Source organism: Pecten maximus, unplaced genomic scaffold (assembly GCF_902652985.1).
Source record: "Pecten maximus unplaced genomic scaffold, xPecMax1.1, whole genome shotgun sequence".
NCBI classification, from domain to species: Eukaryota; Metazoa; Mollusca; class Bivalvia; order Pectinida; family Pectinidae; genus Pecten; species Pecten maximus.
Window position 1 is genome coordinate 54949 of NW_022983105.1, and position 16077 is coordinate 71025.

Genomic DNA, 16077 nt, shown 5'->3' on the forward strand with positions numbered 1-16077 from the left:
ATGCAAATACAATCCAGGAAAAGTGTACTTTGCTGTCACTTGATCTCAAATTAAAAAAAAATTGATTTATAATTTGGGACCATTTATCACATACCTCAAATGCAAGTGAAAATTGCAATTAAAACAATATTTAGGATATAAAAAACTATATTGACTATTGAAATGTTCTTTAGAAACTTAAATGATATTTGGAAGAAAAAACAGAAAACAAACAAACACAACCAAAACTACAAAAAAAAATGAAAAATAAATTAGACCAAAATGATATCCCTAAAATTACCGCTTAATATTAAATACTTTTATCAACTTTGAACCCTAAAATTGCCAAATACTATCTATTATCTATTACAATGTTGCACCGCTATGACCAGCTAGTACATAATTAATGATGATATTATAGAAATTATGTACGGGAAGGGTGTCAAAGTCACCTTTCACCTATTTTAGGTGTTCGTATTGCCTTTCTATGTTTTTGACGTTTTGCAATGAAGGTGAACATTTGTTGTATTTCATTTACAGTGGTAAATCAGAAAACCCACGGAAACAGCAAAATTACAGGCCTGCATACGGTAATCTAGGAGAAATCCGATCCTTAGTAAAAAGGGACATCCCAGTCATTGCACTTACAGCGACAGCAACAGAGGCCACAAGGGAAACTATAATACAGGAAATATGAAAAATTGTGAACAAATTATAGTAAGTCCTAATAAACCAAACATCAAGTACTCAGTTGAAAGTATGGGTAGCGGTATTTTTCATAACTTTCAATGGCTGCTTGATCTTCTGTTAAACAAAGGAAGCTCCCGTCCACGTATAATAGTTTTCTTTCGACAGGTCTCCAAGAAAGCTGGGTCCACGTCCCGAGACTGGGTGCACTGGTGCTCTGCCCACATCGATTGTTTCGGGGGGTTATGATCGGTGTGCGTTGGGTATTAGTGTAGCAGAAGGCTTTCACAGCAGCTCCAATTTGAGCCAACCTGTTTGCCGTGGGTTGCATCTCGTAATCTGGGGAAAGATGATCCTGGTGGTTGAAACACACCACTTTGGCTTCAGACTCCAGAGAGACGAGAAATAGTACGGGCCCTGTATTATCAATCGGCTGGTCACGCCGAGCCCGGGATATTTAATATCCAGAGGGCGGTGGCTTAGGGTCAATCGCGAGAGAATAACAATTTTCGCACAAAACAAAATCGTATTCTTTCTCGAGTATATTACTCTGTGTAACCCTGACACTTCGGCGCTGGAGAGCCGCGCCTCAAGCAGTGTCCCATTGTTGGGCTCCGAGGAGGGTGGGGTCACGAGTAATGAATCACATAACTACCTAACATGTCTCAAATAAACCAAAAACAACAAAACCAAATCAAACCAAACCAAAATGATAACCTCAACAACACAACGTCCGAAACGACTTTCCCTCAGTATCTCCTTATATCAGCGAAGGAGACTGGGAAGAAAATATCATCGCTATCACCCATCATCATCCAAAAAGCTATTAAAGGATGCATTGGTACTGCCAAATCCGTCAAGCCCTTGAGATCGGGAGAACTCCTTGTTGAGGTTTTCCGCAAGCAGCAGGCGGATAATCTCCTGAAGTTGTCGGCATTTTCTGGGATCAGTGTCCATGTTAGGGCCCATCAGTCCCTCAATTTCAGTAAGGGGGTAATCAGATGCCCTGCCTTGCAGAACGACACTGACGCAGAGATTCTGCAATACTTCAAGTCGGAGAATATCCCGATCTCGGAGGTGAGGCGGAACAAAATAAAACGACAGACAGTAAAAACCAATACTTTCGTCCTCAAGTGCCAAACCTTCCTTCATCGGTAATGGTAGGTTACATGAGATGTAACGTCTCGCCCTACATACCGAATCCTCTACGATGTCGTAACTGCCAGAGATACGGCCATCATGAGGACAGATGCAGGCGAAGGGAGGTTTGCGAACACTGCGGACGAGAGTGCCATAACGACACGGATAGCTGTGATATCACCGGCAAACGATGTCCAAATTGCAAGGGCAACCACGCGGCGTCATCTCGAGACTGCCTTTCCTGGAAGAAGGAAAGGGAAGTTCTGCGGGTAAAGTATACCCGTAACATTTCCTTCCCTGACGCCAGGAGGGTGGTCGAGAGTAATGACCCCGCTGCGTTGTCATATGCATCTGTAACAAAATCAAAAACGCAACAGAACACAATCACCGTTAGCGATGCAAAGGTACAAGCCTACTTTCACAAGCCAGCTTTCGGTGCGGAGGTACCACCTTTGATGGACGAAAGGAATGACAAGATTCTTTTCGGTTTGGCATCCCGTTTCAAGTCAGGAAGCGTAGCGTCTAAGACCACCACAACATCAGCTAGACCTTCCAAGCCTGACGAAACAGCAGTTATTAAGACCAATATGCCAGCACCTCAAGCACATACACCTGCACGCCATATAACTCAAACATCGAAGCCGAGGGTCACCCACCACAGACGGACTGTATCACAGCCGTCAGACCTTAACAAGATTGCTGGTAACACCAATAAACGACCAGCAACCACACCACCTCAAGACCAACGAAAACCGAAGGTAAAAAACTACACAGATTACCTTCCTTAAACAACACAAAGCCCAGCAAAGGCTCAAATGACCCTATCCATGGTCATAACAGGTACGACGTTCTTCCGGACGACAGTGAGTTTGGTGACAGCAATGTTGCTGTTACCAGACAACCTACACCAAGTAGTCCTGTCAGTCCAAAGAGCGTCCATCACGAACCTGGATAGTGGTCAGCAATACAAACAATTTTATCATACAAAGGAACATACGCGGACTAAGGGCAAATTTGCTGACGCTATAGAAGAGCAATGACAACTCCCAGATCCAGCTCACTAGAGTATCTACACTCAAATCTACCCAGATTACAACCCATAGTACCCAGTTCCATTTCTGAAATAGAAGATAACCAAATGTAGAGCAATTTAAGCAGTGCATAAAGTAGATAATACCTATACCCTATATATATATATATGGATTGAATAGATTTTTAAAATTTTCATTGCGGCTATGAATACCAGTAGCTAGCTACATATCTACAGATATTGTGGTTACCTCCCCTTGACCGACAATATTCTGTTCCGTTTCATTGTTGAAAACAGAATTTAAAAATTAAAAAGTCATGACACAATTTATTTTTTTTTTTATTAAAAAAATATATAAAAAATCTAAAATAAACGATACGTTACTTTTATAATATTTAAATAAAACGCCACCTATCTGTCAAGAGTTTCTGTCGTCTGCAAAATGAGCGACGTTGAGTTATCAGACTCGGGCATAGAGCTCGGAAATTGGGATATTTCTTTACCAAAAGATCTAGAGGAAGAAAAGATGGAGAATAGTAACCTACTAAATTTTCTAGACATGGATTTCGAAAATATGGAAGTAATAGCCAGTTCTTTGGGAATTTCGGAGGAAATTGAAGCCGAGCTGCAGAAGTCTGCTATTGATTGCCTGCCCCCTCCAGAAACGCCCGTGTCTGCGGTCCCCCCAGAAAAAAAACAGGAGCGGCCTAGATTTGACCATGCAACAGAGGACGATCTGTCGTTGTATTTCGATGCCAGACAGGCCAAGTCCACAAAAAAGAACACTGCATGGGGAATGAAGATCTTCCAAGGTAGGTAGGCCTATATGCTATACTGTTCTATACACAAACTCACTCGACACTGTGTTGATCAAGTTTGTTGATATTGCCATACTGTATAAAATCAATCAAAATACGTTAAATGTTGCAATTAATATCACGCAAACGTAAAACGGCTTTAACTGTTACACAGCTGACTTTCTCGCTTCTTATCTTGGGAATCACAGCTTCTTATATCATAGGAATGATCCGAATCAGCTTTTTTTTTTTTTTTTTAGACTGGAACAGAGAGAAAAAATGGAAATGTAGTAAACATGGAGGAGATAAGTGTCCAGGACCTGGCCGAGGAACTCCGCAAATTTTATGTAGAGGCTAGACCAAAGGGGGCAGATGGGCAGATATTTATCATAGAAATACACTCATCAATATTCGGGGAGCTATTAACAGGCATTTGGCCGACATTCATAGAAACGTTGATATCGTGCGAGATAAAGAATTTAAACATGCAAATGGTGTTCTAGACGGGCTACTAAAGCACAGGGAAAAGTCAGGTTTAAGTAAGCCTACTAATCATAAACCAGTCATTGAACCCTGTCACTTGGAAAAAATCGCCACTTACCTGGCAACTGCACCAACCTCTCCAGTGATCCTTCGCCAATGTGTATGGTTTAATTTATCCATTCATTTTGTCACAAGGGGGGTGGAGTTCCATCATCAGCTTACCCCAAATTCATTTACATTTAAGGATTGATTGTCAATTTTGTTGCTTGCATGGACTGATGAAGGGAAGTGACATTGACCTATGACCAATACTATTATCAGAATCACTATTTACAAAGTTGACCAGACTTTCTGGTAACTGCATGTCAAATTCTCCCAACTCGCTGTGATCTATCGCATCCATATCTGATCCGCTATCGCTGTGAATATCCATTTGGATGAAAAGTTCGCTGCTACAACCTATATTAATTCTTCGTTCAAAATTGTTTACTTACAATTATGAAGTGTTTAAAAAATAACCCGGACAAATACAAGCATAAAACTATGTTTAATTGATAGAATATGTCACTGATGATCTCTCGTTTCTACGTGACCTAAAAACGTCTAGGCATTGTAAAAATAGATCACCGATGTAAACTATGTATTCATACGCCGACAAAAAGTGATTCGCCGGTCAGAAATTCTTGGAATATCGGCGCGTGACCCAGAATCTTCATTGAGAAATGAAGTGATTGTAGAATACTAGTATCATTGAGGCAGAGCGAAGTGAAAATGTAAATATTTCAACATGATGAATCCGGAGAGTATGTTTCTCTCTCACATGCCACACAACAAAAACAACCAACAAGGTGGCTTGGATCCCCGAGAATCAGTGAATGACAAACGTATGTACAGTTGTCCCGAGTCGTCCCAGTGTCCGGTGAAATTGTTAAAACTTTTTTTTAGAGAAAACTGACGCAAACGCCACACACATGTTCAATCAATATAACAAAGATGCGTGTATCTCTCCTTTGACTTTTGACATTTGGTACAACACCAAGCCCCTGGCCAAACGTACATTTGCACGTTTTCTCTCAGACATATGCAAATCATCTAATGTTGACAAGCAATACACGCCTCATTGCCTCCGGGCCACAGCAATCCAGTTTTTAAACGACACCGGCTTTGAAGCAAGCATGTACATGTCAGACCATCGTTGCTTCGCTCCTATAATCGTTCTGTGTCCACAAATCAAAAGAAATCCCTCAGCTCTTCACTATCTGCCTTGACAAACGCAACAGCCCCTCCACCGCGCCCTGTATAATTCAAAATGGCGATCACTCCTACTGATAACACAGCTACAGCTACCGAATCCTCACGGCCGTCAGAGCTCGTACCAGTATCCCTTTCGTCAAACAGTCAGGTCAATGTTAATTTGACCAACAATATAATGTCTACGCCAGGATTCTTTGCAAATTCCTCTTTCAATGACTGTATTTAACTTCAACAGTTGTACATTCGGGAAGCACATGGTTTTGAAGCGTGTCGTCACGTCAGCCGTATCACTACTACAGCATTACGCTTACGCGTGTGATTTTGTTTTGTTTTGTTTTATAGATGGACAGCATATAAAATGAATTATCATTCATGTTATTTTTATTTATTTTATTACTGAATCTTCCACGCACTATTTTCTTTCATTCATCAAAATAGTTCTGGCTGTTGGCTGTTCCAGGAAGTGATCTCCGCTACCGGTAAGCGCGGGCAATTTGAATTTGAAAATTTCAAAAATAAATCGCACGACAAATAAAAAATCGCAGATGGTAAATATAAGCATTGAACAGCTTTCAGTTGGCATTCAGTCAATATGAATGCCAACTGAAAGCCGTTCAATGCTTAAATGGCTACTAGTATTCGATTCAGATAAATGGATTTGGTTTGGTTTGGTTTATTTTGCTTAACGTCCTATTAACATTTAAGGTCATTTAAGGACGGCCTAACGTGCGTGCGACATGTATGAGTGTGGTGAGTGCGTATGTGTGTTTGGGAGGCTGTGGTATGTTCGTGTGAAGTCTCCTTGAGATAGCACTTTAAATCGGCAAAAATTCCAGCCTATCTCACTGAAGCATACTGCCGAAGACACCCAGCAGCACACCCCACCCGGTCACATTATACTGACAACGGGCGAACCAGTCAAATGTCTGGAATATCCATTCTGCTTCACTTGTGATGCTTTATATTATCCAATCACTCCCTGGAGGAAACTCGATAGGGCAGCTTCATATTCCCAGCACTGATGAAATCTGGATTTAACTGATATGCACTTTCAAAAAAAATGATGACCTATCCGGAGATGCCTCCTTGTCTGGTTGACCCTTCGATAGGTTAGGGAACATTCTGTACATCCCAAAACTTTCCATCCGGGGCGATGGACCCGTGCCCAGTGGTTGCGAAGCTGGGTATAATTATAAAAGATCGGCGTGCTGCATCCTGCGACCGGGCATACCATCCCTGCTGGATTCCACCGCGGCCTAACATCTGCCTCCAGGTCCAGTAGTTCCTCCCTGGGAATATTTATCTGGATAATATCCATCGTCCTGCAATATATAAACTCTCATACACACAAATTAGCAATGTGAATATTTATTCTATTTTGCATCATTGAAAGTACTTAATCCTTCCATTGACAACCCCAACATAGGTATATAGAATATGTGAAATTCCTCCCACACTTGAAGTAAAAAGTCCAAAGTTAATTATATAACATTGGTATATAAAACGGTTTAATATTACCCCACACTTTAAAGTACTCAAAACTCCAAAGTTTATTGTAATAGCACATTCTATTTTAACAGTTCAAAATAGAAACGTTTGTAACACTGACAGGTTCAATTAATTGTCCATGTTTTATTATATTATTTCATTTCACTCTTAATCTGCATTACTACTAATCAGAGCTGAACCGACGAGGAGGTACTATTCTCCTGCCGACCCTTGTTAATCTAGGAGGAGTTACTTCCCTTCATTCACTTGCGTTACCCGGAGAGGGGTTTGTACTTCCCTCGAAGTGGAATGGAGTTGGATCATTCCCAGCACCAGGTGTCCCAGGTTCCACAAAGGATATTTCCGACTCCACAGAGTTCCAATTCCTTGGGACTTCATTCCCCCGGTATGGTTTCAAGTGGTCAATGTGTACAACCCTCAAGCTCGAGTCTTGACCATCTCACACCTCATATGACAGGTTTGATATTTTTGTTACCACTTCATAGGGACCAATCCAACCCTGGGCCAACTTATTTGTTAAAGCAGGGGGGTACCAACGCCATACAAATTCTCCCACCCTGAAATTCCGTTCCTTTTTGCCTCTATCAAAATAGGTTTTCTGTCTAACAGCAGCTTCTCCTAGCTTCTGATGCACAAACTTATGTGCCTCCCTGGTAGTATCCTGTACCCACTGAACATATTCTATGGGACATCTCTCTACTGATTTGTCTGGCAAACCCACCATAAGATCAGGTAGCATAGTTGTCTCCCGACCCAACATAAGTAAATTGGGAATACACCCCGTGGAGTTATTTCATACTAGCCCTATAATCCATCACAACGTACGGAAGCTGATCATCCCAGTCGTCCTGATTACTATTCACGAACGAAGACAACATTTGGATAAGTGTTCGATTAAACCGCTCCACGAGTCCATCGGACTGTGGCCTATATGGTGCAGTTCTAGTTTTTTCTATCCCGAACATACGACAAATGGCCTGAAACAATCCAGATTCAAATTCTCTTCCTTGATCACTATGTATAGATCTGGGAACACCAAACCGACTGAAAAACTCCGACACTAGTCTGTCTGCCACTGTAATAGCGGTATGATCATGTACGGCGTATGCCTCTGCCCACTTGGAAAAATAATCTACCACCACTATAATGTAGTTATTTTCATTTACAGTTTCCCTGAGACCACCTAAGATGTCAATGAGTACCCGCTGCATGGGACCGCTAACAACCTCAGATTGATGCAAAGGCACACGGCCCCGATGAGGACAAGATTTCCTTCTGGCACACATCTCACAGGACCTACACAAATTCTTAACATCCTCGGTAACTCCAGGCCAATAAAACCTTCTACGTAGTGAATATATGGCCCTGTCCCTACCTAAATGATCCGACGAGATGTTATGTAAATGTTTCAATATAGTTTCCTGTACTACTTTGGGTGCAACTATCTATTATTGGTTTGGTTTGGTTTATTTAGTTTAACGTCCTAGTAAGAATTGTACCTGCTGCCCCCATTGCATGATCGTAAGAGGCGACTAAATTTGGGATCTTATCTTTTCTCTTCTTTCTGAACAACTTTCTTCTTCCTAATGTCTCCCTTGACAATGCCTCACTTTAGGCCTTTAGTTGAGCGTTCGCCGCTGTGAGGAAGACTTTGGTATGTCTCGGCTAGGGGACAGAACCCAGAGTCTTTAAAAATGGTAGTTGCTACTCCTGCTTAGCGCTCAGCATATTTGGAGTGGGACGACTGGTTCGCCCGTTGTCAGTATAATGTGACCGGGTGGGGTGTGCTGCTTGGGGTCTTAGGCAGTATGCTTCAGTGAGGTAGCACTATAAATCTTTAAAGCCTCTGGTATGTCTCGGCTAGGGGACAGAACCCAAAACCTTCCTCAGAGCGGCGAACGCTCAACTAAAGGCCAAAAGTGAGGCATTGCCAAGGGAGACATTAGAAAGAAGAAAGCTGTTAAGAAAGAAGAGAAAAGATAAGATCTCAAATTTAGTCGCCTCTTACAATCATAGAATGGGGGCTGCAGGGCAGTAACCTGAAGAATACAGAGAAAATAGTAAAGTTCATAATATGCCAAAAATTTCAAAAAATGAAAATAATGTTTTCAGTTTGAACCGTTCAAAAGTAATGCCACATGCCCAAAGAACCTCTATGCAAAGAATCAGCATCCTAATACCAAAACTTTACCGGCCTATCACAAGGAGACTTAACACGAACATACCGCAGCCTCCCAAAACACAATAGTTAGTGTTAGTTAATAGGACGTTAAACAAAATAAACCAAACCAAATTAACATCTAAGGTCATTTAAGGACGGCCTCCCGTGCGTGCGACATGCATGTGTGTGGTGAGTGCGTATGTGTGTTTTGGGAGGCTGCGGTATGTTCGTGTAAAGTCTCCTTGTGATAGGCCGGAACTTTTGCCGATTTAAAGTGCTACCTCACTGAAGCATACTGTCGAAGACACCCAGCAGCACACCCCACCCGGTCACATTATACTGACAACGGGCAAACCAGTCGTCCCATTCCAAATATGCTGAGCGCTAAGCAGGAGTAGCAACTACCATTTTTAAAGACTGGTATGTCTCGGCTAGGGGACAGAACCCAAAGCCTTCCTCACAGCGGCGAACGCTCAACTAAAGGCCAACAGTGAGGCATTGTCAAGGGAGACATTAGGAAGAAGAAAGTTGTTAAGAAAGAAGAGAAAAGATAAGATCCCAAATTTAGTCGCCTCTTACGATCATGTAACGGGGGCAGCAGGTACAATTCTTACGCCTTACCTGCAGGGCAAAGTTGCGGGGGCGTTGCATAGTCCAAAAGACATGACGTTAAACTCGAAAAGGCATTTGTGCGTACAGAACGCAGTCTTTTCGCGATCTAACAAAGACATTACACTGCCAATATCCGCTCACCAGATCCAGAGTAGAAAACCATTTTGACCCAGCCAGTGCGTCCAGCGCATCATCGATACGTGGCAACAGAAACGCATATTTCCTGGTGATAGCATTCAACTGTCTGTAATCAATACATAACCGGACTGATCCATCTTTCTTTGTAACTAAAATTCTGGACAAACTTCCGGTGATGTCCAGCAAAGCCAGGAAACTGTCGGAGTTGATCAGCATTGGCTGGTACGGGCCAATCTTGCACTTTCTCGATCTTGGAGGGATCTGCTTCAATTCCTCTTGCCGACACCACATGTCCCACATAAGTGACTTTGTCTCGAAAGAAATCACATTTCTTGGGCGACAGCTTCAAATGACTCTCCCGCAACCGTTGAAATACTTTCTGAAGTCGATCCAAATCCTCGTCATAAGTCTCAGCGAAGATCATCAAGTCGTCAATGTAAACTAGACAAATGGTAAGGTTATAATCTCCCATAACCTGTTCCATGAGCCTTTGGAAAGTCGCTGGCTGGCGCGTTTGTCAAACCAAACGGCATACGGTTGAACTCCCAGAAACCAAGTGGACCTACCGTAAACGCAGTCCTCTCCTGTGCTCTTCATGTGCTCTTCATCAATGGCAATCTGGTGATATCCGGACTTGAGATCAAGTTTAGTAAAATACTTGGACCCAGACACTACTCTATTCTAATGAGTCAACGAACAGTAACGGTGTTAAATCTCCTAAAGTCAATACACATGCGTAGAGAGTTATCCTTTTTCCTCACTAATACGATGTTATTCGCAAACGGACTGTGACTAGGTCGAATGATCCCGGCAGACAACAACTGTTGTGTGTCCTGATCTCCTCATACATCGATGGGGGTATCTTGCGGTGGCGTTGTTTAAACGGTCTAGTGTCAGACAACTCAATACGATGTTCCAGCAAATTGGTACAACCCAAGTCATTGTCATCATGAAAAAAGATGTCTTCGTAGCTCTTGATGAGGTTAATCCCAGCCTGAAGTTCATCTCCGGTAACAACTGATTCCACACGCATTCATGTCGCACGCACGGGAGGCCGTCCTTAAATGACCTTAGCTGTTAATAGGACGTTAAACAAAATAAACCAAACCAAACCAAAAGATTCCGAAAGATCGATCTTCTCCATAAATTCAGGTGTAGATTATTCTGTCTGCTGTCTGGCATCTCAACAATGACTGGCTGCAATTCACAAAGGATGGCACCAGGCTGAATGACGTAAGTCTGAGTGGTGACGTTGGATAGCAGCACATCAACAAAATCACTCCACTCAAAGTCACATGAAACCAAAGATGGACTAACATCGATCTCATTAGGTAACGTAGATATGGCCGAAGGTTGGACCATTGCACATGTAGGAGGATATAATACCTTCCGGTCCATGGCTTCTTTAATCGTCAGGGTGGCATTTGGCTGAAGAATGAACCTCATCTTACTGATGTTCTTGACCAGGGCAATGACATTATGATTCCTCGCCATGTCACGGTTCCTAAGTGACAAACAGCTAACAGCTAAAAACCAGTGTGTAGCTAGTTTCCATGCTGTGCATACCTAGCACCACACTCCTGTAGGCAAAATGAAGATTTTATTGGAAGATTACATACAGAGAGATTATTTTTGATCCTCTTCTAGTTCCAACGACTTGGACGTCAGGTTTAAACTCCAGGTCTGGAAATATTTCCTGTAGGCTTTGCGTGTCCACATTGTAGACATTGTCTAGGTCATCTTTCAGAACACCATACCATCAAATTGTCTTCTAAAACTGCTAATTCTATACCAAGTTAAAATTGAATCGAAAAGAAATATAACAAATGACAGTTAGAAAAGAGATTAGTTAGGTGTTTGCTCATCAGAAATTAAACAAAATTCTGGTTTGATCCGTACATCTTCACATTGACACTGACTTGACTGAGTAAGTATCTATCCATTCTGAATAGATCGTGAAATATGGGGCCTTCTAAATCGACGACTTTACCACCTTCAAATAACTCGGCTCTTTCGAGTAAAGCTAAATTATTACCGGTCCTTACGTCTACATCGTCCATCTCTCCATCAGTATCTTTATTCCATAACTGTGTTGTCAACTGGGATGTTTTGGTGTATTTTCCATACTTTAGTAATGTTTGAATGTATGCCTTGTATGCCATATAATATCCAAGGAACATGGATGAAATGGCAACGTATGCCACTGCTGAACTGAACCTGCTAGTAAAACACTTCACTATTCCTCTTACAGAAGCAAGGTGTACCATAGCCAATATTGGAAAGGAGTTCAAGGATTTGGAAGCATATCTGTTGAGAAACAAAAACGTTTCTTTACAAAATATTTTCTAACGAGATAATTTGTGCCACCCCTGACAGAACCTTCTCATGTTTATGGACATCCTTCTGGTGTTCCCCATATCCACTGCCTGTTGTGAAAGAGGGTTTTCGGCCATGAAGCGTGTCAAATCAGACTGGATGAGTAGACTCACACCTGACATGCTGCATAAACTATTGTTTATAGTGATTGAAGGACCATCAGTTGATGATTTTAACACTGCACGGGTTATGGACAGATGGTGGTCCTCAGGAAGGGCAAAGAGGCCAGGCTTCAACCCGAACGATTTGATTTCATGTAATCAAAATGAATCACTTGTTTATAGTTTAGTTGAACAGTTCATGAAAGTTACTGATTTTAAAGTAAAAGAGGATGGTTTAATAAAACTTTAATAACTTGTAATATACTTTCTTGTTTTGTATGCAATCTAATTAAAATCTAGATGGTCATTATCATGAACATCTAACAACATCCCATTAGGGGTCACGTCAGGGTGACCTTTTGGATTAGCCAATCAAATGACTACTTCCAGAATCTTGGAAGTGAATTTTATATGACTAGAGTGCATACTGTCAATTTGTTTCAAATTATTTCTTCACAGAAAGCATTTAGCTATATACTGTGCCGAAATGGTTTGCTTCAGATGCATGCTGTGACGAAATGTTTTGCTTCGATGACATCGAAAAATTGCCAATTCGCCCTGAAAGTGAAATACACACATCTCAGAGGTCATCAGAACGTGACCCCTAATGGGATGTTGTTAGATGTTCATGTAACGTAGTGAGAACAAGTTGCAGTCCTTCAAAAAAGGACAGCAATAGACCTGGGGTATGCTAAGTATTTTGTTGAAGAAAAAGAGAAAATCAAATATCTCCTGAATTAAACATCTTTATTAGGATACAATTTGTATAATTATCAAATTTTAAGAACAAATTATGAAGTTTAGATGGATATATACCTTATCGTTGTTTGTAAACTAGAAGTATATTATTTGACATAACGGAAGTGTACATCTCTCATAACACTTTCTTGATAAAAGTAACAAATCAATGTAACAGTTTTCACTTTTAAAAACATATTTAAGATCAATGAATGAGTATTTTCCTTGAAAAATGTAATAGTGCTGTCTAAATCGGATAAAATAAGTCATCATGAGGATATTTAATAGATGGATTTCTAATTTCTACCTATACTATCAAAGGATATACATCATATGAATCACTAATACTTCAAACATTAATTGTCAACGGCATATACAGTGAACCCGTGATAATCCGGACTCATTGTCCGGGAACGGTTTTCCTTTAAGTTATTTGTATCTACCAGTCCGAAAATTCGAAAGTAAGGAAAACTCGTAATCCAGACGGTTAGAGTCGGGAACGAAGATGTCCGGATTATCGAGAATCCACTGTAACATGAGTTTCTATATCCTACAATACATTGTCAAATGCATATATAAGAGGAGTGAGTGTGGTTTCCTTCACATGGGACACAGAGCAAAAATAACATGAGTTTCTATTTCCTACAATACATTGTCAAATGCATATATAACATGAGTTTCTATTTCCTACTTACATTGTCAAAAGCATATATAACATGAGTTTCTATTTCCTACAATACATTGTCAAAAGCGTACATTTAACATGAGTTTCTATTTCCTACTTACATTGTCAAATGCATATATAACATGAGTTTCTATTTCCTACTTACATTGTCAAATGCATATATAACATGAGTTTCTATTTCCTACAATACATTGTCAAAAGCATATATAACACGAATTTCTATATCCTACAATACATTGTCAAAAGCATATATAACACCAGTTTCTATATCCTACAATACACTGTCATAAGTGTACATATAACATGAGTTTCTATTTCCTACAATACATTGTCAAAAGCATATATAACATGAGTTTCTATTTCCTACAATACATTGTCATAAGCGTACATATAACACGAGTTTCTATTTCCTACAATACATTGTCAAAAGCGTACATTTAACATGAGTTTCTATTTTCTACAATACATTGTCAAATGCATATATAACATGAGTTTCTATTTCCTACTTACATTGTCAAATGCATATATAACATGAGTTTCTATTTCCTACAATACATTGTCAAAAGCATATATAACACGAATTTCTATATCCTACAATACATTGTCAAAAGCATATATAACACCAGTTTCTATATCCTACAATACACTGTCATAAGTGTATATATAACATGAGTTTCTATTTCCTACAATACATTGTCAAAAGCATATATAACATGAGTTTCTATTTCCTACAATACATTGTCATAAGCGTACATATAACACGAGTTTCTATTTCCTACAATACATTGTCAAAAGCGTACATATAACATGAGTTTCTATTTTCTACAATACATTGTCAAAAGCGTACATATAACATGAGTTTCTATTTTGTCAAAAGCGTACATATAACATGAGTTTCTATTTTCTACAATACATTGTCAAAAGCGTACATATAACATGAGTTTCTATTTTCTACAATACATTGTCAAAAGCATATATAACATTAGTTTCTATTTTCTACAATACATTGTCAAAAGCATATATAACATTAGTTTCTATTTCCTACAATACATTGTCAAAAGCGTACATATAACATGAGTTTCTATTTCCTATAATACATTGTCAAAAGCGTACATATAACATGAGTTTCCATTTCCTACAATACATTGTCAAAAGCGTACATATAACATGTTTCTATTTCCTACAATACATTGTCAACTTTTCCACCAGATCATTCCAAACCGCGACTGTGCTCGCGCCTGTGCCATTTTTCAAGGTCAATTCCTGATATGGAACATTTCCACCTGCATTCCTTCTAGTGTCAGCTGGTGATACCTGTAAACAGATAAAATAAACCTTATTGTTTCATAAATAACAAATGTTCCTGATAAAGATTTGTGTATTAACTTAAAATCAATACGTTTGAAGTATTGCTCCATAATATTTATGCAATTTAAAAGAAAACAAAAGACAATAAACAGTTATATGAAATCAAAACTCACATTGAGGATCTTGCCTTTAACAGCAACCATGGTTTTGTCTGGAGAATCCAATGCATCCTTAATGGTCATTTCCTGAAGCTTGTTTGGTTGAAAGAGTTTTGGTGCTGTTTCAACTATGTGAGGAGGAACTTCAATGGATCCACATATTCCAACATCAGTTTGACTTGTGATTGCTAAGAAAGTGTCTTTAACCAATGCATTTACCAACAACAGACTTGATCCTTTTTTGAATTTAGAATCATCATCTCCTTGATATATAGTAGCAGAAATGGAGCCTGTGTGATCAGCGATAATGCAATAGATTCTTGGCTTTCCTTTAGCAACAGTGCTTTGCTCCATCTGCCCTGCAGGTAGGGCGTAAGAATTGTACCTGCTGCCTCCATTGCATGATCGTAAGAGGCGACTAAACTTGGGATCTTATCTTTTCTCTTCCTTCTTGATAACTTTCTTCTCCTAATGTCTCCCTTGACAATGCCTCACTTTTGGCCTTTAGTTGAGCGTTCGCCGCTGTGAGGAAGGTTTTGTGTTATCCTGTTGCCAATCATTAACTAGTTGGGAGAAGATTTTCTTGATCCATTTTTGAGTATCTGAAATTAGTTTAAATTACTTATAAATTCAAGAAATTTATGATAGAAAAACAGACGGAATATTATCAACAATGCTAACATTTGAAGTGAATTGATATTTTCACATTTAAAATGTATACACAGGTTGAATAAGGTAATTTTTAGCTCACCTGGTCCGAAGGACCAAGGTGAGCTTATGCCATACCGTTGCGTCCGTCGTCCGTCCGTCCGTCCGTCGTCCGTCGTCTGTCGTCCGTCGTCCGTCCGTCCGTCAACAATTGACTTCTTCTTCATAACCACACATCAGAATTTGACCAAATTTGGTCAAAAGCATCCCTAT

General features: G+C 40.0%; 2 protein-coding genes across 2 annotated transcripts; one reads left to right on the forward strand and one right to left on the reverse strand.

Annotated features, from left to right (window-relative positions):
- The first annotated feature begins 1823 nt into the window (after nucleotides 1-1823).
- On the forward strand, nucleotides 1824-2594 carry LOC117321477. The gene has a single exon (XM_033875890.1). The coding sequence runs from the start codon at nucleotides 1824-1826 to the stop codon at nucleotides 2592-2594; it is 771 nt and encodes a 256-aa protein (XP_033731781.1).
- An 8740-nt stretch (nucleotides 2595-11334) lies between these two features.
- LOC117321478 lies at nucleotides 11335-15510 on the reverse strand. The gene is made up of 4 exons (XM_033875891.1): nucleotides 15172-15510; nucleotides 14880-15004; nucleotides 11836-12097; nucleotides 11335-11370 (listed from the first exon to the last, which is right to left on the reverse strand). Exons 1-4 carry the CDS (start codon nucleotides 15508-15510, stop codon nucleotides 11335-11337), a joined length of 762 nt encoding a protein of 253 aa, XP_033731782.1.
- Between the last annotated feature and the right edge of the window lie 567 nt (nucleotides 15511-16077).